This window comes from Protopterus annectens, chromosome 5.part0 (genome assembly GCF_019279795.1).
Source record: "Protopterus annectens isolate FY-2018-M chromosome 5.part0, PAN1.0, whole genome shotgun sequence".
NCBI lineage: Eukaryota > Metazoa > Chordata > Ceratodontiformes > Protopteridae > Protopterus > Protopterus annectens.
The window spans coordinates 416010475-416032335 of NC_056735.1; the positions used below are offsets into that span (position 1 = coordinate 416010475).

General features: G+C 41.6%; 1 protein-coding gene across 2 annotated transcripts in view; it reads left to right on the plus strand.

Moving 5' to 3' along the window:
• FUNDC1 (FUN14 domain containing 1) overlaps positions 1 to 21861 on the plus strand; it is a 467275-nt gene that overhangs the window by 120785 nt on the left and 324629 nt on the right. For both annotated transcript variants that reach the window (XM_044072375.1, XM_044072374.1), the window contains exon 4: positions 17169 to 17297. In XM_044072375.1, the coding sequence (XP_043928310.1) occupies positions 17169 to 17297 (129 nt within the window). The remainder of the gene's footprint in view (positions 1 to 17168; positions 17298 to 21861) is intronic.

Here is a 21861-nt window from a genome sequence, read left to right on the forward strand (position 1 = left end):
CCAGAAAATTGTATCGTAATAAATGGAAGAGATTTGGTTAATGGGCTGTGATAATAACATAGATCCTGGTTCAGCCTCAGTTCCTGATGTACATCATTATCTCTCCGGCCTATTACAATCCGGAGTAGCAGCTTCTATAATTCTGGTTCACCTGGCTGCTGTTTCCAATTTTCACGATGGCTTCGGGGATGCCTCCTTGATTTTCTCATCGCCTATGCAAAATGTTTCTGAAAGGAGTTTCTCACATTATGCCCCCCCCCCCCCCCATTAGAGAACCTATTGAACCTTGGACTCTCATCCTTGTGTTGCAGGCACTAACTTAAGCTCCTTTTGAACCTGCAGCCAGTTGTGACATGAAATTTCTCTCGTGGAAGTCTCTTTTTCTGGTGGCTATTACTTCAGCATGAAGGATATCTGAACTTCAGGCCTTGTGTGTCAAACGTCCTTGCTTAACTTTTCACAAAGACAGAGTATCGCTTCGGACTAATTCTTCCTTTCTCCCCAAAGTAATTTCAGAGTAAACCATGAACCACACATTCGACTTACCAGTGTTCTTCCCTAATTTATCAAATAAAGGGGAGTACTGTCTCCCACTTACTGGATGTACACAGTTACGATTCTACCTGAACAGAACAAAATCCTTTAGGAAATCCTACCAACTTTTTATCTGTTATTCTGGGCCTAAAATAGTCAGTTTCCAAGATTACCTTGTTGAAATGGTTAAGAGATTACATATATTTTGTTTACCATCTTAGTAAATTGCCCCTGCCTAACAGAGCACATTCAACCAGATCTATGGCAACCTCTGTGGCCTTTCACTCTAACGCTACCATGGATGATATTTCTGCAGCAGCAACGTGGGCCTCTCCACATACCTTTATTAATCATTACAAATTGGATTTGGTCTCCAGGGAGAGAGCTGCCTTTGGCTCAGTGGTGCTCAGGAATATTCTTCCATAGGGCCTCCCAGGAAACTAGGTAGCTGGGGACTCTGTCCCATCAGTAAGGAATGAATGAAGATTGACAATGTCAGATAAAGGAGTTATGTCTTACCATAATGTTCCATTTGTGTTTATCTTCATTCATTCATTATGTCCCTCCCACCATCCCCCTCCAGAAGGCTCCTGGAGGTTTTTGGATATGGTTCTTCACCTGGTTTTAGGGTATTCTGAGCAGAAAAAAGCCTCTGCTTTTACGTTCTTGTGCAAACTTGATATGAGGTAATGGGGAGAGAGGCACTGTGGATAATCTTAGCATGAGAGTTTTTAGGCTGATGCGAGTTTGGTACAGTGGCCGAGTCGGAATCGGTGATCGGTTCCCAACCCATCAGTAATGAATGAGTGAAGATGAACCACACAGATGGAACGTTATGGTAAGACGCAACTTCTTTTTTCTAAATTGTCTGATATTGATTAAACTATGAAAAAGTACAGAAATGTTTACTTGGCTTTTATAAGTTAACACCTGGAGCTTACAGAAAAACATTTCGTGAGCATAGACACAAGGCAGATGAGTGTGTGTGATTTTATATTGCTGAGTTAAGCACTTTTCAGAGCTGGGTGAGTGGGTGTCAGGTCATCACTTTTAAAGGGTTGACAGACGTTTTGGTGAGGAAACAAGCCCTTGGCACGTTGCCTGAGGACATGAGAATCTGGTTGGCAGACAGAGTGTAACACTGCAGATGAGTTTGAGATAAAGGGGGATCTCTACTTAGCAAGCAGGGCATCACTGCATGGGAAAGGGATACCTAGTGCTGCTCATGGATGTAAGGGAACCCATGGTGGGCAGCCTAAACCATCCTAACAGATTCCACCAGTAGCACTAGAAGCCACTAGTTCAGGTTCATGGCCTGAATCAAGGGTTAAATGTTTTAAATGTAACCACTGAGGCCATGTGTCATGTGAATGTCCACAGAGGCAAGGTGGGGAGCCGGCCTGTGTGAATAACACTATGCTAGTGGTAAGTTCCCTGGAGACAACAGGGTTACCTAACTATTACAAGTAGTTGTATCCTATCTTAGTGGATTGAAAACGGGTCACTGCTAAGAGAGATACAGCCTCTGACATAACCATTTTGAAGCCTGTAGTGGTTAGATGAACAATACTTGCTTGAGCAGCCCACTCCAGTCAGAGCTTTAGGAAGGACCCCATTCCAAATGCCTTTGGCCAGGGTTCATCTTGAATAGGCAGGTGGAAAAGGAAGCAAGCAAGCAGGTGTATTTGTGGATATCCCTGCAGATGTCCTGATAAGGAATGATTTTGATAATGCAGTACCTGGTGTGCTTGCAGTTACACTGAAGTCAGACTTTGAGACAGACATGTGGATCTGGTAACCTGGGGGAGACCCAAGCAGACACCATACCTGAAGCCAGGGCTGTTGAGGTGGCTATTTCAGGGAGGGAGCTACCCTGTAGCAGTGAGCCTCAGCTGCTGGTTGGTATTGATGTTCCCTTGGACAGAGTGACTGAAAGGGCAGAGGTGAGTGGTAGTAACCAGGTTGGCAGTGAGGCACCACTGTCAGAGGTTACTAGATTTCCTGTGGAAGGGGAGCTGGAAAGAGTCACAAAAATAGAGCTGAGACAGGCTTACCTCTCAGAGCTTACATTGCAAGGCTTGAGGAGGGTAGCTAAGGAGGTACCGGAGTCTCAAGAAAAGGTGGAATCTGTATGCTAGGACAGAGGGTTACTGTATAGAGAGTGGACCCCTGAGGGTGGGCTAGGGGGTGAGGTAATACAACAGTTGGAAGTGGGAAGATCCTACCATCTGGCACTTCTAGCCATAGCCCTTAACATTCTTTTTGCAGGTCATATGGACATAAAGCTTACTAAGAGATGTATTAAGCATAACTTTTATTGGCCTGGGATTGTAAGGGATGTAACAGGATACTGCAGGACCTGTGAGCAGTGCCAAAAAGTAGGCAAGGCAGGAGACTAGGTCAAAGCTCCTTTGATGCCTTTGTCTGTGATTTAGGAGCAATTTCAGAGGGTAGCTATGGATATTGTGAGGCCTCTGAGTACCGCATGTTCCACATGAAAGAAGTTTAACCTGGTGTTAGTAGATTTTTCTACTAGATGCCGTAAGGTGGTGGCTCTGTCCTCTGTTGAGACAGAGAAGGTGGCAAGTGCTTTGTTAGAGATTTTCAGCAGGTAAGTTTCCTGAGAGAAGTACTGACTGACAGAGGTGCCAATTTCATGTCCTGCTGGCTCATCTGTGAAAGTGATGTGGGGTGTATCACATAAAGACCACCCCATACTATCCCCAGGGTAATGGTCTTGTGGAGAAGTTAAGCTCTACATTAAAGACCATGCTCCAGGCATTTGCAGACCAGTTTGAGAGAGTGGGACAAATATTTGTCCCATCTGCTGTTTGCTTACAGAGAGGTACCACAGAAATCCACAGGTTTTCCACCCTTTGAGTTGCTATATGGGCATAAGGTGAGGGGGCTTTTAGATTTGATTCATGATAAGTGGGAGGGTGTGTGAATCTCGCAAGGAGTCTCTTGTAGCATATGTCCTAAACCTCATGACAAAGCTTAGGGAGCTCATGGGCTTCCTCCAGGAGAACCTGGCAGGAGCCCAACAGCAGAAAAAGTTCTAGTATAACAGGAATACTCTAGCCCGAGAGTATGCTGTCGGAGAGCAGATTGATAGTTCTCATTCTTGTTGGACACAATAAGCTGCAGGCAGCTTGGGAGGGACCCTTCAACGTGGTAAGGAAAGTCAGTGATGTTAACTATATGGTAGAACTGCTAGGCAGGAGGCAGGGGCACAAATTGTACCATGTTAACGTGATGAAACCTTATCATGATAGGGAGGCCCTGGTGCTGCATATTTGCAGTGGATGGGAGGAGGGGTCTGAGGAGAATCTGGTGACTGATCATCTTAGTGAGGCTCAGACTGACACCTTAGTGGAAGGGGGTAGCAATGTCCCAGTGGCTATCCCCTGCCTAGGTTTGAGAAATTGGAGCAGTGTTACAGGAGTTTGGGGGCATGTTCACCGGGAAACCTGGATGCACCCACCTGATGCAGCACCATGTGGATTAAGCAGGCTTCTTACAGGGTGCCTGAATGAGTCAAACAGTCTCTGAAGGAGGAAATAGAGGAAATGTTGGAATTGGGGGTAATCAAGAAGTTCAGCAGTCCCTGGGCTTCCCCAGTGGTGCTGGTACCAAAGAAAGATGGCAACACCAGGTTCTGTGTGGACTACAGGAAACTAAATAGTCACACAGTCAGACAGTTACCCCATGCCTAGGACATTATGAAGCCTTAGAGCAGCTGGGTGGGGCTAAGCATCTGACCACTGTTGATCTGACCAAAAGCTACTGGCAGGTGCCCTTGATTCCTGCTGCTAGAGAGTTGTCAGCCTTTGTGACTTCTTTCAGATTGTACAACTTCACAAAGATGCCCTTTTGGATGAAAAATACCCCACTGACATTCCAGAGGCTGGTAGATCGTATCCTAGCAGGAGTAGGGGATTATGCCCTTGCTTACCTGGATGATATTGCCATTTACAGCCATTACTAGCATAAACACCTTTAGCATGTCCTGAGGTCCTGGGCAGAATGCAAAGGGCAGGGTTGACCATTAAGTCTAGTAAGTGTCAGATGGGTATGGCAGAGGTCTTTTACCTTGGACATAAAGTGGGGAGTGTTAAGATCAGGCCAAAAACCGCCAAAGTGGAAGTCATTCAGGCATGGCCTGCCCCTGTTACTAAAAAGCAAGTGGGAGCATTCTTGTGAACAGCGAGTTACTAGAGAAAGTTTATTCCCAATTATAGTACAACAGCTGCTGCATCACATACCTGATGAAGAAAAGCAGGCTAGACACGGTAATGTGGACCCCAGCCTGTGAGCAGGCATTCCAAAAGCTTAAAGGGGCTTTTGCAAGGAACCCCTGTTTTAGCCAGTCTGAATTACAGCAAAGAAGCTGTTGTGCAGGTGGATGCTTTGAATCATGGGGTGGGGGCTGTGCTCAGCCAGGTTTCCTCAGAGGGAGAAGAGCACTCAGTGCTGTATGTCAGCCATAGACGTCAACGTAGGGAGGAATGTTATGCAGCAGTAGAAGAAGCATGTTTAGCAGTAGTATAAGCACTGAAGAAACTCCAACACCATCTGTATGGAACGAGATTAACAGTAGTTACAAATCACAATCCCTTAACAGGGCTACATTGAGCCAGCCAGCAAAATGCCAAGTTGCTAAAGTGGAGCCTGTGGTTGCAGGCATATGATATGACAGTGCAGCACCTTAGTGGGGTTAGCAATGCCAATGCAGATAGGCTGTTAAGACAGGGTATTGCTCTGGGTATTCCTAGATAGGCTTATTCCTCTCAAGCAATGTTTCTCAAGGGTCAGTTGGAAAATCTAGCTTGTGTCTTCAAAGGGGGGGTGTGATGATGTGAGGTATTGCCAGCTATGCCAGGAGCAGTAGGGCAGTGGACGTGTAACATATGCCAGCACAGCTAGCTGGAATTTAGTAAAGAATTCAGTTATTTGAATATCAAACTGATTTGTACAGATGCTTGTGTTGAAAATGGATTTGAAAAGTTGCTTGTGTTTAAAAAAAAAAAAAAAAAAAAAAAAATGTACCAGCAGTGGGTCCTGACTTTATTGTAACTGAATCAGATATATATATATCGTAACAGAGGATACTGGAATAGAATAGGTTAAACTCCACTCCAACTAACTTTGGAAAATAGTAAGAAACTAAATTGCTTGGCCTAGGCTTAAAGACGTTATCTCACAGTTTTGAATGAAGTCGGAGACTCCGTGTCTGTAAGAAGCTTGGTTTATTAGTCTCTGTAGGAGGAGTAAAAGTTTGTAATTCTTTATTAACTTCCATAAGCTGCACCAGATCTGAGCAATGCACTTGTGTGTGTATTCTTGACATGTAGGTGCTAAATCCTGACAGGGTGACTGCGGTGGTGCAGCGGTTAGCGTTGCCGCCTCACAGCAAGAGGTTCTCCAGTTCGAACATCGACTGGGGTGCCTTCTGTGCGGAGTCTGCATGTCCTCCCTGTGGTCCCTTGGGTTTCCTCCGGGTGCTCCGGTTTCCTCCCACATCCCAAAGACATGCTGTAGGTGGATTGGACACTCTCTAAATTGGCCCTAGGTGTGAGTGTGTGCATGTGTGTGCCTTCTGGGCTCCGGGCTGGCAACTCGACACTGTAAAACTCCACTGCCAATCATGAGCAGACAGGTGATCTGCTGTGGCGACCCCTAACCGGGGAAAAAGCCGAATGAAGAAGAAGGTGCTAAATCCTGACCGTTTCTAGCAATGGGGGTTGCATTGGAACCAGATGTCAAATGACCAGATGTATGTGATGTAATTCTGTACAGAAATGTTTTAATATTAGGTGAGACAGAAGTCTCAGGGCAGTCTGCTTCTTGGAACCTGATATAGATCCCTCACCTACTTCATCTTGCCTTGCTCTATTAAATAAGTAGGAACAGTAATTCTCTAGATCAGTCAGGAAAATATAGTGATAATAGTTATGTATTGGTTTTCTGTAACTGTATGAATCTTTCCAGCTGTGTTAATTGTAATATTTCCTGTGATTGAAACTTTGGCATTAACTGTAAGTAGATATTTCATGTTTTCATTTTCTTTTATTATTCATTAAATATATTTAAACTTTTCATTGTGGCTGGTCTTTTGGAGAATACTTTAATCTTTGAGAGTACTTGCATTTATTGGTGACACTGTCACTATGACAGAGAGGGAGGACATCAAATTGGACATTGCCCAAGGGGTAGAAATGCTCCACATACTCATTTTCAAAAGGCCCTTCTCTAAGAAATCCTTTTTTTCACCCCTGAGAGTTTGCCCAACTGCCTTACTCTGGAGTCGGTCCTGAGCATTTTTCTTTGCACCCCTTTGCCTGGTAAAGCATAACAAACTCCTGGGTGCTAGACACTATTTCCAGAGGCTATATAATTCCATTTTCCCTTCCCTCAAAATTAAGGAGAATAGTTCCCAATGTTTCACCAAGCTGCAGGAACTAGCAGTATCAGAAATTTCAAAGCTGTTAGAGTCATCCAGCTGGTCCCCAAAGGCCAACAAGTCTACTCAAGCTTCTTTTTAGCTCCAAAGAAGACAGGGGACCTTGGACCTGTTTTGGACCTGAGCTGTCTAAATCAGTTCGTGAGACAGATAAAATTCTGGATGGTCACAGTTCAGTCCATTTTGTCTCTGAAGGACATTTGGATGTGCTGAGTAGATCTCTGAGATTTCTCAGTTTCCAGTTGTTAGCCATTCATTATCAGTTCAGAGGTCCATCCTTCGGTCTCACCACAGCCCCCAGGGTGTTAATGGCAGTAGTAGCTGCATGACTCCGTCTGGTGTGGATCCAGGTCTTCCCATATCTAGACTATTGGCTTCTAACAGCTACCTTGAGTCTTATGTTGTGTCAAGAGACCACTTACAGCAGTTACTTCAGAGGCTTGGTATCACCTTCAGTTGGGAAAAGTCAGCTCACCCTTAGTCAAATTCAAAAACTAGAGTTCATCAGATGCCACTTAAATACAGTCTCTCAAATAGTTGCCCTACCTCTTTGCATAGCGCTTTCTGTCTGGATGACAGCTTCAGGTCTACTAAGGCATCTTTCTCCCTAAACAAGATTAATACTTCAGATGTTAGGCCTAATGGCATCCATTGTATTATTGATACCCTTAACAAGATTCGACATGAGAGTTCTTCAGTGGACACTAGCTGGTCAGTGATCTCAGAATCATCACCCTCTCCATGCAAAGATGAGGATCACTCCATTTTGCAGAAATCGTGTGTCATAGTGGATAACTTCCCCTTCTCTGTCAGAACGGCCCAACTTTGACCATGAATGCTTCCCTTACAGGTTGTGGGGGGCATTTTCAGAGAAGAACTGTCCAAGGCTGATTTTCACAACCAGAGGCGAAACTTCACATCAACATTCTGGAGATGAGTGGTTCTCCTAGTGCTGCAGACCCTTCAGGATACTCTCCCTAGAGGTGTGATAACCATTCAGACAGACAATATGTCAGTAGTGTGATACCTAAATGAACAAGGCAGAACATGCTCTTACCCATTATGCCAGGAGGCCATGAGGGTATGGCAGTGGGCAGTGGCTTCACATTGTTTTCTAATAGCAATGCGCACACCCCTGGGAGTTCCAGTGTTCTAGTGGATAGACTGAACATATCTATTCTGATGCCTCACGAGTAGTCCCTAAACTCCGTAGTTGAGGCAGAGATCTTCAGATGCTGGGGGCAGCCTTTCTACAAATTCTTTGCATCTTATCCCAACAACAAATGCAACACTTCTCCCTGATCTCTCTACAGGGACAATCACTGAGGGACTCTCTTGTCCATCATTAACCCCAGGGATTCCTGTATGCCTTTCCTGTCCTTCCACCAATAAACACATTCCTCCAGAAAACAAGGATATGCAAGGCTGGAGTAATCCTCATAGCCCCCTTTTGGCCTCGCAAATGTCATTTCTCCTTCTTGTGATCTCTACTAGTTCATCCTCCGTGGGTGCTGAACCATTTCCCAGATGTTCTGTCTCATCCTTCTGGCTTGTCTTTTCTGGAACAGAAGTCCATGAAACTAACTACATGGCTTCACAAAAAGTTTCCACCACTAAATTCTACTGTAGTAAATGGAAAATATTTTCTGTGTGGGCAAATTCTAAAGGTATAGATCTAGTTTTGTCTTCAGTTGCTACCGTCTTGCAGTTCTTTTCAGAATTGTTTCACACTGTCTCCAGCTATTCCACCATCAAAGTACAGTTAGCAGCCATCTCCAATTTACATTTAGGCATCGACCATTCTTCCAGTCTCCCTTAAAATTTCAAAAGCCTTCTGAAAGGTTGCCTTCCTTCTCGGACAACCTATTAAAGATCTGATGCCTCCTTGGGACATTACTCTTATGCTGCAAACTTCGACATGACTACCCTTTGAACCAGCAGCAAGAGCAGATATCCCATGGAAAACTATTTTTCTGATAGCAATTACATCAGCCAAGAGAATTACATAATTAACAAGGTCTTTCTGCTAAATCTCCGTTTTTGACCATTCATAAGGATGTGATTACTTTGAGAACTAAACCTTCCTTTGTAGCGAAGGTGGCATCCAAATCTAACTTAAATCAGTCTATTCATCTACCACTTTTCTTCCCAAAATTTTCTAATAAAGGGGAGTATGTCTTAAATACACTGCCAGTTACATTTTTACTTAAACAGGACAAGACCCTTCAGAGACTCTGATCAGTTGTCTTTCTCAAAGCTGAAATTGGGGAAAGCAGTTCTCAGAGTTACTCTATCCAGCTGGCTCTCAAAATGTATTTCATTTGTGTATACAAAAAAGGCTTACCATTATTGTCCAAACCAAGAGCACATTCAACCTGAGCAGTAGCTACATTAACAGTATTTGCTAACAGATGTCCTACTGACAACTGCGTAGCAGCTACTTGGTCAGCATTACACACTTTTATTCCCCATTACAAATTTGGATGAACATTCATAATCTTGTTTGTCCTTTGGCTTCAGCATTCTCTGGAATGCTCTTCTATGAATCCATCCAGGTTTTATTGCTTGGTAGACTGTCCCACAGTTGAATCAGACAAAAGTAGACAACATTGGATGTGAACGTTGTGTATCTACCATAATGATCAATTCATGTCTTTGTCCAGTTCAACATCCCTCCCACAACCCCCTCTAAATTATCCCCTTATTCTGGAGGACCAGGTTAGGATTATAATTATTTCTTTCAGGAGCTTATACTAGGTTTCATAGCCTTTGGATAGGTTACTATGTTGCCTATTCATAGAGAAAGCATTGTTAGCTTTTAGTATTGTCAACATGTAGGCAATGTAAACTCTATCTGAGGTGTTGAGGTGGAGTGCAGAGGATTATAGTAAAATGAGGAGTCTGAGCTCTGGAGCAGTCTTAGTAGTCAATGCAGAGGTCTGATCCAACAACCTGCATTTAAACCAGATGAAGGGCAGACAACGTGAATCTGTTACTATGGTAAGTACATAACTTTCATTTTCTTCACAATTGACCACCCTTTAGTCCCTGTCGAATGCCTCCATGTGGCTGAACTCCCACACCATGGAGGATGTTTCTAAGGTTACAGGTTCAGTCATTACCATTAGAAGCCATGCCTGGATGAGCTTTTGCAGCTGTGGAGCCCTTCAAGATATCCTTCATTAATGCATCCTTTGATAGATCTCCTTTATTTGGACCCAAGGTTAGAGAGAGACTCCAGGAGTGAGCGGGATGGCAAAACTCTGTCTGCCATAGGGATATGGAGTTTTACCCCTCAGAGGACCTTTTTACGCAACCAGAAAGGAGGTAAAAAGACGTGGTTCCAAAAATTGCAAGGGATTTCCCTGAATTCTTATGGAGAGCCCCCCAATAGAGTTGGGGGGGACGATAATGGCGGACATCGCCCATGTGGCAGAGAAGGCCCACAAAACCAAGACTTCAAAGGTCCTTTTTCTGAGCAGCCTTTCAGTGCTCTTGAATGGTTGCCCCAAGTGTCACAAAGATGGCAAGAATAATGGTTTGAGCTAAGAAAAAATATTACGTAAATGCTGGGATTATATCATTCGAAAGGCAGGAGTAGATTAGGACTTGCATGCTCATAGCATAATAAGAGGGAAGATAGATGAAGAGATAGTAGAAGAAGCCATAATTGCTAAATAGTTGTTTAACCATGGAGATGTAAAAAAAAAAAAAAAAAAAATTCCTAACTGAAATTATATACGGTTAGAAAGTTATTGACAGATGTAACTATTTTAATATAATACATGCCTTCATGACATCTTGGGATAAGTGTTGTAGAACATGATGGGTTAACATCTTCACAGGAACTAGCTGGAACCACTTAAATTGGACAAAGTAGACATTTTTCATCCATTGGTATAATACTATATTAGTACAAACTTTCTTTTAAAGTTTAAATATGCCTTCTCTCTTTAGTATTAGCTGAACTTAGTACAAGTTCTTACATATTAGTCTTTATACTTAAAAAATATATTGTCATGGTTGTGTATTTTTGTCCAACTGTTTTAAATAAAGTAATTACAGGCGATGGAGAGGTTATGTGGTATTTTTCAGTGTGATTGAAACATTTGTGAAGTTTAATAGGGATTAGGTGATGTTCTTCGTGTTTCACTGTTGCAGTCATTACATTTGGGTAATCTGCTGGCAGGTTGCCCTCAGTCGGCCTGAATTCCAAAGTCTTGGGTCCTGCGTCGGTTGCTGTCACCTCTTCCATGACGTCAGGTCGTCAGGGGTATAAAACATGCAGCCGACGCTATTTTCTTTAGCCTTTCTTGCTGCGCGGTGCCCGAAGCAGAAGCATTTCGCAAGTGCTGGCCGGCCGACTATTGAAATATTCGAGTTTGAGTTTCAGAACCAAAGTCTTCACTAAAGCTAAGTACCCTGTTGGGGAAACTTTTTTCTTGCTCCATTCCGATGTCAGAAAAAGTTAATTGTATTACTTGTGGGAAGCAAATACCTCATAAGGATTTCCATTTATACTGTATTCCTTGCCTAGGCCCTGATCACAATTTTGCCTGGCTGTCGGTTTTGTGCTAGATTTAACCAACGCACTATGAAGCGTCGGTATATTTTTGCTGCAAAGTATTTTGGAAACTGATTTAACTACCCAGAAATGTCGTTGGATAGCAATCCAACTACCGGAGTACATAAAAACCGCAAAGAAAAGGACAGAGAGAGACAGTCTAGGTCCAAAACTGACGAAGCTTCTCCTAAGCCAGTTGCCGGTTTGCTGGTACTCAGTGAGGCGCTTTTGCAGCCCCTGATACCCGCTACTTTCGAGTCACAGGCCGCCTACTGACACCCATGTGGAGTCTGGCATGCCGCGAGATACCCAAAGTATTGGACCGACTGATGTATCTCTCTCGGATGGGTCCGGAGCCGCTGAGCAGGCACCGGCGTCTGAGGGTGTATTCAGGCCTCTACATTTGTATATCAAACCGACGACAGCTGCAAAACCAAAGACAAAAGCAACTTCTAAAACTAAAAAAAGAAGCATGAGCCACGTGCACAGACCTGTATGCTTAAAAATCGGATGATAAAAATGGCTGAAGACCTTATTACCTTGATCAGGGGTACCCATCCCCCTCCAGGTAAGAGGCCTAGGCAAGACGCTGATTATGAATCTTCAGATCGTTTCTATTTCTTCTGATTTCTTTTGATCAGGAATTATCTATACCTTTCTAGGAGGATTCAGATGCAGATGAGTCTATACAATCTGCATCACCTCCTGAGGATTATTTATTTGGAGAAACCTTGCGTACTTTGAGGGAGCATTTTCACTGGGAGAGTCAAGATTTCTCAGAATCAAAAAAGAGGCTCAGGGATTTCCTTCTTCTCCCTCAGCACAGGCCTTTAGGCATGCCCCCTGTTTTAGACATTGTGGATGATGTGTTTTCGGAGTCAAGCTTGACCCCTGACTCCTTAGATCCGGCTCCCAGCAAGCCTGACAGATATTACAGGGTCCTTGACATACATTTTTATTTAGAAACCCTGCTGCTGATCGTGAAACTATTTCACAGGGTCCAAAGGGAGTTAAGGGCTCAACAGCAAAAAATCCTACCCCCTCTGACAGAGATTTAAGGGCACTGGATAGATGGGGGAAAAAGGTTTATACATCTGCAACCTTGGCAATTAGGGCCTTAAACTGTCAATTTCATATGCTCAAGTATCAACAACATGTTATGGGATTGCTGAAACAGAAAATGATGTTGATTTCTGAATGTGCAAAAAATAAAGAATTGCAGAAATTATTGCATGCAGCTGAACAGGTTGGAAAGCATACTTTGCAATGTGGTTTTGTTTCCTTAGAGGCCTCCTGCAGGGCCGCAGTTACTGGATCTGTGATTAGGAGGCATGCCTGGTTAAAGGAACAGAATTTGCCTGATCATGTTAAAGATACATTGCTAGATGCACTTTTACAGCATGATACTGTGTTTGGTATTAAGGCAGAAGAGGTTTAAAAGAAAATTGAATACAAAGCTAAGTCTATGCAAACTGTAAAAGACTTCTTACAAGTGCAGCCACCAAGATTCAGTAGACACTGGCCTACAAAAAATTGGTCACTTCCTATGTCAGACAGAGCTGAAAGGGGCAAATCCAGATGCCCTAAGGGTTCCAGATACCAGGCGCAGGATTCATACAGGTCAAAGCAATGAGGTGCTTCTACCTCCAAATCAGGAGGAGATAAAGCGCAAACCTACAGAAAACAGTCCCAATGACTTCCCTCTACCTGCACCAAGCACTTATCTTTTGGCAGCACACTTAGGGGGAAAATTAGCATGTTTTGCTCAGAATTGGCAGTTAATAACCCAGGACAAGTGGGTGCTAAACATAGTATCACAGGGATACAGATTCCATTTCCATACTCTGCCAATGGCAAACAGTTGGCCAGACCTGCCAAAAAATCAATGGGCAGAGGCACAGAAACAGGTTACATCCCTCATGGATAATGGGGGCCATTCAGCCAGTGCCAGAACAGGAAAAAGGACAAGGTTTTTACTCAAGACTGTTCTTGGTACCCAGAAAGGACAAGGTCTGGCGGCCAATACTAGATTTATCGATTTTGAACACCTACCTGGACATTCCAAAATTCAAAATGCTGACTTTGCAGCAGCTCCTGCCCATGCTGGGCAAGAATGCTTAGCTGGTGACATTAGACCTAAAAGAGGCATACCTGCATGTCCCAGTAAGACAATCATGCAGAAGATACCTCAGAGTCAAGGCTGGCTTAATGCATTACCAATTCTCTGCACTGCCCTTTGACTTATCTACTGCGCCCAGGGTCTTTACAAATTACCTGGCACCAGTAATTGCATTTTGCAGACAAAGAAGTATTCAAATGTATCCTTACTTGGACGACTGTCTCATTCGAGCAGAGAACAAAGGACATTCTTCTTCAACACCTGGTGTTTGTGAGAAGGCTTCTAACATGCCTAGGGTACACAATAAACGAAAAGAAATCACAACTGGTACCCTCTCAAAAGATAACATTCTTGGGTGCAAGCTTGAATACAACTGCCCAGATGGCTTACCTCACACCAGACAAGCAAAGGCAACTGACTACTTACTTCAAACTGATGGCAACAAGAACCCAGTTATCTGCAAGACAAATTCTGCAGGCTTTGGGCTTCATGGCATCCTGCATCCTACTGATTTCATATGCAAGACTGCATATGAGGAAACTTCAGTGGTACCTAAAAAGTTTATGGAGTCAACTTTGTCGCAGTCTGGAAACAATGATTCCTCTCATTCCCTGCCTACAACAGGAGTTTCTATGGTGGGCAAGGGCATGTCACCAAAACATGGGACGGACCTTCACTCTACCCCCTGCCAGCCAAACCTTAACAAACGCATCAGATTATGCCTGCGGGGCCCACATGGCAGGAAGATGCATTCAGGGCATATGGACCCCAAAACAAATGCATCGACATATCAACCAGAAAGATGCTAGCTGTTCAAAATGCCCTAACAGCCTTCAAGGACTTACTTCATCCAGGACAGTTACTGATTAAAGATGGACAACACCACGGTCATGTGGTATATAAACAAGCAGGTGGGCACACACTCATACCCCCTTTGCAGATTAGCCATGGCACTGTGGGACACAGCTTTGACTTACCAAATACATCTTCAAGCTCAATTCCTGCCAGGAAAGCAAAATAGTCTGGCAGATGAATTTAAGCAAAACCTTATGGATCCTCACGAGTGGAAACTAGATCCACAAGTCTTCAGCACGATAACAAAGAAATTTGGGAGCCCAGACGTAGATCTATGTGCCTCTCCTCAAAATTATCAATTGAAAATATTCTGCTCAAGGACTTATCACAGGCAAGCATGGAAAGTGGACACCCTATCCTTCAGTTGGAAAAACCTATCAGTTTACGCTTTTCCTCCTCTGCCTCTTCTTCCAAAGGTTTCCTAAAAGTCAGACAAGAGAAACCAAAGATGATACTAATTGCCCCGGACTGACCCCGCCAATACTGGTACCCAGTCCTAAGGAACTTGTCTCAATACCCAGCTTGGACCTTACCTCAAAGACCTCAACTACTGTCCCAGCAAATCAATCAGATTCTGCACAATCCTCTCCAGACACTGAACCTGCCAGCATGGCTGATCATGTAGTTATGCAAACAACACCTCTCAGTAAAGCTGTGATGGATGTCATTTTGGAAGCCAGAAGGCCTAGTACCAGAAAATCTTATGCTGACAAATGGAAGAGATTCTGTGCTTGGAATCGAGCACAAGGAACTGATACAGCAGAACCAAATATTCCTCAGATATTACAATACTTAACTGAGATGCTTGACAAAGGGCTATCTTTCTCATCAATTAAAATCCATGCCTCTGCCATTTCGGCTCATTACAATACAGAGTCACCAATCTTTTCTCATCCTTTACTAAAGCAGTATCTTAGAGGAGCCAAAAATTGAAGGCCTCCTAGAAGATCACCAATACCTGCATGGGACCTCAATTATGTGTTGGAAAAGCTCACCCTGCCTCCATTTGAACCAGCTGCTACCACAGATATAAAGTTTTTATCATGGAAAACTGCTCTGCTACTAGCAATTACTTCAGCAAGAAGAATTTCAGAGCTATAGGCCCTCATGGCTGTAAAGCCTTTTATCATATTTTACCCAAATAGGGCGTCTCTGAGGACAAATCCTACATTTATGCCTAAGGTGGTTTCCAATGTGGCTCTTAACCAAACTATTCATCTGCCAACGTTTTATCCAAATCCGCAGAACAAGGGGGAGAGAATTCTGCATTCCTTGGACATACACAGACAGCTAAGATTCTACTTGAACCAAAAAAAGATGGAAAAGCAAGCTAAAAATAACAAAACCAAACCAAAAAGCGTGCTTGGAAAATCCAAATGAAGGTCTGAAACACAAATGACTCCTTTATTCAAAGCGAGTGTAAAAGCAACGGTCCGTAACGCCAAAAGGCTTAAATCCACAAAAGCATTAATGCCACAGAAGTTGCGTATGTTTTGGAGTTACGGACTGGTTTTAAGATTCTACTTGAGCAGGACTAAAGCTCTTAGAAAAACTGAGCAATTACTAGTGACATATGCTGCAGGATCAGAAGGAAAGGCTATTTCAAAGTGGGTAAGCCACTGCATTCGTTTCTGCTACTTACACCATGGTAAACCTGTGCCCAAGGGCATTAGGTCTCATTCCACCAGAGCTGCAGCTACTTCAGCAGCCTTTCTCAGAGGAGTACCAACCAAAGACATGCTAGAGGCTGCTACTTGGAGTTCTGTTCACACCTTTACAAAGCATTATCGTTTGCCTCTCTACTCTTAAGTCCAGGGCAGGCTTTGCCACTGCAGTTCTGCAGGGCCTTATAGCCACACCTAATGCTGTTTAGCTCCAGCCACCCAACTGTAGGTTTGGGATTCTACCCAAATGTAATGACTGCAACAGTGAAACACGAAGAACATAGTACAGTTGTGTACACTTACCATAAATGTAGATGTTCGAGTGTATTCACTGTTGCAGTCCAGGTTACCCTCCCGCCATCCCCCTTTCATTCTGGAGTTTATCTTTCCTTCTCTATCTTCTACAACCTATGTGGTGTATTTGCTTGTAGATGAAGGTAAAGTTTATATTGATGCATGTATTTATATATACATATTTTTGCTACCTTTTTGGAGGCACCTGACATCTGGGGCAGGAAAAACTAAAGAAAATGTCGTTGGCTGCATGTTTTATACCCCTGATGACCTGACGTCATGGAAGAGGAGACAGCAACCAACGCAGGACCCAAGACTTTGGAATTCAGGCCGACTGAGGGTAACCTGCCAGCAGATTACCCAAATGTAATGACTGCAACAGTGAATGCACTCGAACATCTACATTTATGGTAAGTGTACACAACTGTACTTTGTGGGTCACTTAACTTTTTTCATTATCGAATGCCTGATGGAAACTGAAAGTATGGTTGAATAGTTTTCTGTATCAAACTATTAGGTTTCTTTATCATTGTAATTAATGTTTGGAACATGTTCCTAAGGAATTATTTTCTAGTGATTTGTTATGCAATTTTTAAAACTCACAGGACTGGTGTTAAGTGTGTGCTTTTTAATCCAGTACTTTGAAGTAAACAGGGCTGTACCTATTTTTTCTAGATCGCCAATCACAGTGGCTATGTGCAGGTTGACTGGAAGAGAGTTGAGAAAGATGTAAATAAAGCTAAAAGACATTTGAAGAAACGAGCCAATAAAGCAGCTCCAGAAATCAACAACTTTATTGAAGGGGTACTTTTGTTTTATTTTCTAATTTGTTTGTCATTGTAAAGAGTGTTGAAAAAATGATTTAAGCAGAGAATATGACATTTAGTGGTGCAATCTTAACATATTTTTATGCAAACAAGTTTGGCATCCTGTTGCTGTTGAAAATTAAGGCAATGAAAACTGATTTGTAGTGGTGCTGTGTGTGTGACACTTTGTTATGTGAGAGGTTTGGCATTTTGTTACTGTTCTTTTAGTATTTAGCTTAAAGGTAACGTGCAGAGATTTTTGTTACTATTCCTTTTACTATATTTGTGCTGTCATGATGTAAAGTGGGCTTTCTGATTTATAAAATAACATTTATTTAGTTACTGCAGTGGAACTATGCTTAAGTATAGTAAACTTGTGTTTGTATAGCTGTCCAGTTGCTTCCTGATTTCATGTCATGTGACCAAGCATTCTAATGATGCAGTTGTTAGTATATACATTTTGATAGTCTGCAGTGAGTAGTTGTAGACAATTGTCATGTACATTATGTAAATATAAAATGTAAAAATATCAACTTTGTGGTCTTTAGCAGATTTCAGCGTACAACTGCAATATTATCAGTCGGACAGTAAATCCACCATTAAGTGCAATTGTATTCAAGTTAAAGCAAATTAGAACAGAATAAGATTCCTTGTAAAGTATATAATGACTGATATAAAGTATTGTAATATAGCTTTAACATTAATAGTTGCCTACCATTGAAAAATAAAAAGCATTGTATGCTTTACAAGGAATCTTAATCTTAATAAGCACAGTTCCACTTCAGTGTACTTAATTAAATTTTTATTTGCATATTGGATCAGGTGAGAAGGTAAGAAATGTGGAAATGCATAACTATAGTTGCCAGGTATAGAAAACTCCTGGAATAACCTCATGTTGATCAGGATCAAATGCTGGAATGTTTAAGGAGAGGTGAATTCAAACCAAAAGATGAAAGGTTAATATTGGCAGCCCGAGATAGTGGACTATGTACACGTTGGTTTACAAAGTCCATTGAACATGTGGGAGAAACAGACAAATGTAGGTCTTGTAAAACAGATTTGGAAACAGTTGCACACTTTGTTGCTGGTTGTGATATACTAATGGCAGAGGGACTATGTACTGAAAGGCATAATCATGTGGCAAGACAATTACACTGGGATTGTGCAAACATTATAATATTGAAGTATTGTTGAAAACAATGGAAATCTGAGCCACAAAGCATCATAGAAAATGATAAAGTCTACATCACATGGGATCACCCATTATACACAGTTCAAAAGATAGCTGGGAGAAAACCAGATGTAGTGGTCTATGAAAAGAAGACAAAAGTAGCAGTGATCATTGAAATTTGCTACTCCCAGTGACTACAGTGTCTTGTGTACAGAGAGATACAGTCATAAAATATCAGGATTTGTAGGTAAAAACAAGAGCAATAGAAAGATTCCCAGACCGTTCTAATGGTAGTAGGAGCAATGAATCTTATAAAAAGGAATCTACAATCATATGTGGATATGTTACCGATACATGTAACTTCGTACGAATTGCAGAAGGAGTCATTACTGAGCACATTGCGGGTGCTGTGAAGAGCACTTCTGGTTGACATCAAAGGTAGAAACATTACTAATTTCATTAACTTTTAATCATACTTTGACTTCGGAATGGAGTCTGTCCCTGTCATGGTATTAGAAACCCAAAAGATTTGGAGAAATTAAAAAATAGTGACTATGTATATTAAGTGATAACTACTATATAATCAGAAAGCTCACTTTACATAGTGAGAGCATAATTACAACAAAAAGAATAGTAACAAAAAACTTGCACATTATCTGAAGCAATCTAGCACAGACTGTCTAGGAATAGATTATGCAGCACATGTCAATTAGCATTTTTCTTAAGCTGTACTTTGAGATGGCAAAAATGTCGTCATGACTAGTTATTATTACCGTGTTTATGTGAGGGGAAAAAACATTAGTGTTTACTTTCAAAGTAAAATTTTCTAGAGGCAATTTGGGCATAATAAAAGTGATCAAAATATCAGACTGATGAGTTTCCCATGCAGTCTGCCAAACACTGTCCTGTGGCAGAATAAGTTCATATATATTATATTAAGCAGAAGTGAAAGACTGAACAGCAAAAAAAAAAAAACTTCTATGCCATGCGATTTTTATAAAGACATGTTATAGACGGGAATATTTATTTTGATTTACATTTTGTTGTTTTACCTTTGATTTTCACTGTTTGTTGTTAGAAAGGCATTGATTTTAAACAGGCAAATTATATCCATCTCAAAAGGCCTAGTCAGATATAAATTTGCAAGGACTGTAGAGAGGACAATCCAGAGTTTATTTGAAACAATCGTGTGATTTATTGATCCTAACTGTTATAATGAGGTGTGATTGCGAGTGATGGTGAGCAGAAATTACTGTGAGATGTAAAGGAAATGCAGCATTTGTGTGACTAGCACAACTGGTGCAGTAGGTCAGACTGATAAACTTCAGTGTACTTTTAAGTATTTAGTTTCATATTGTTTGTTTGATTTCCCCATAGAAGTTGACTTCAACATTGGCATAAAATTCACATTTTATTATTCCTTTCTTTTAAGCATCTTTATTAATTTGTCGCTTAAATTGTATTCCTTAAATGAGTATGCCATTAATGATTTGCTAAAGCATGAGTATCTTGTAGACTACACTAAATGGTGTGTATATTTAAAGTTAACTTTTGTTCTGTATTCCTCTTGCCGAACGTTGGATGATTTGCTTACCATTGTTAGCAGTAAATGTAGACTTACTAATAATGATTGCACTTGTGCAGTTGGCACAGTTTGGAAATTGTTGCATTTGGTAATTGATGAGGTAGTGTTACGGAAAGTGTGGAAATAAAACACATTTAAAAAAGCAAGTGTCTGCTAGTAAATATCACTCAATCCTTATTAAATGTGATCCTACCAATGACATCAAGGATTCAGAGCATGTAGAAGAAAAAAAGTAAGAAATTCATAACAAATGAGAAGAAAAACTGATTAACGTCTATAATGCAAAGTGAATTTATACTGAAAAGAACATTGCTTTGTTATGTAACAAACAGATTACAGGGAATTATAAAATTGTCCAATCAAAACATTTAGTCTACAGAAAAGGACTTACTTTTTCTCAACATGTAAGGTACTAAAAATAGGCAAGGGGCAGGTGAAAATGAATAAATCAGAACTGAACTTCAAAGGATTGAAGAACATTATTGCAAGAAAAAGTGGAGAAAGACTGACATTGGTAAACCTGGCTCATGCTGTGGAAGTACAAAGACAGCTGTATAAGGATTGTATCTTGCAAATGTAATCATCAAAGGACACAGCTGGATTAATAAGACTAATTGTGATGAATATCATTCCCCTCTAACAACTGGCAGAGCAGATATTACTGAATTAGAAGCTGGAGATGCTTCTGAACTGGTCAGAAATTATATGTTTGTAATTGGAGATTCAATTGTTAGAGGAGCTGATGCTTTCAAATGGTGATTTGCTTGTCTAGCAGAAATAAATGATGTGAGAATGGCCTTAAAATGCCTTAATCTAAGGAAGTATGGAGGTGTTTCTGTTGTGATGCAAATTATCCCATCTGCAAAGAGTTTGACTGTCATTAGGGAACTTACAGCCCTCTTAGCATAGTTTACAGGTGTTAGAACATTTCACAAATCATATGTACAAAGGAGAGTCAGGTCAGCATGAATGAAAATATATTTTGGGTAAATAACTACATAAAAAATGTCACATTAAAAAATGGAACTGTTTAGAGCATCCAAGCCTAATTTTGGGAGCTTGTCTTTAGACAGGTTGGAGTGCACTTGCCAAGACAAGGGAAGAGAATTTTTTGCAGCAGATCTATTGCAGTATTTGACTAACACAAGACAGGATTTTTGCCAGATTAGAAATTTTAACAGTTTACAGATAACAACATAAGTGTAGCAAGAGGTAATCTGAGGAGTGTTATAAAGGAGAGTAAGAGGGAATATAGCAGAGAGGTACAGAGCCACTTTGAAAACATGAAGGATGCATAGAGACTATGGCAAGGCATATGGGAGATCAAGACTACAAAATCAGGTCAGCACTTTGTGAGGACAGCATCAAATTCCTGGACAGTTTGAACATCTTCTTTGGTAGATTTCTGGAAAGAAACAACAGGTTGGCACTAAAGCTACCCACTGATGAGAAGGATGCAGTACTCAGCCTCAGCACAGAGGAGGTAAGAAGAGAGCTAAGGAGAGCGAAACCCAGGAAGGCTGCTGGCTTGGACAACATATGGGGAAGGTGTTAAAAGGTGGTACTGATCAACTCTGCACAGTACTCTAGGAAATGTTTAACATCTCTCTTGCATGGCAAAACTACCCTTATGCTACAAGGAAACTAACATCATCCCACTACCTAAGAAAACCACTCTCTCTCCAACCCAGATGACTATAGACCAGCTGCTCTGACATCCACTGTTATGAAATGTTTTGAGCGGCTGATCAAAAAGCATCTTTGATCATGCCTACCTCCTGATTTTGACCCTTTGCAGTTAACATA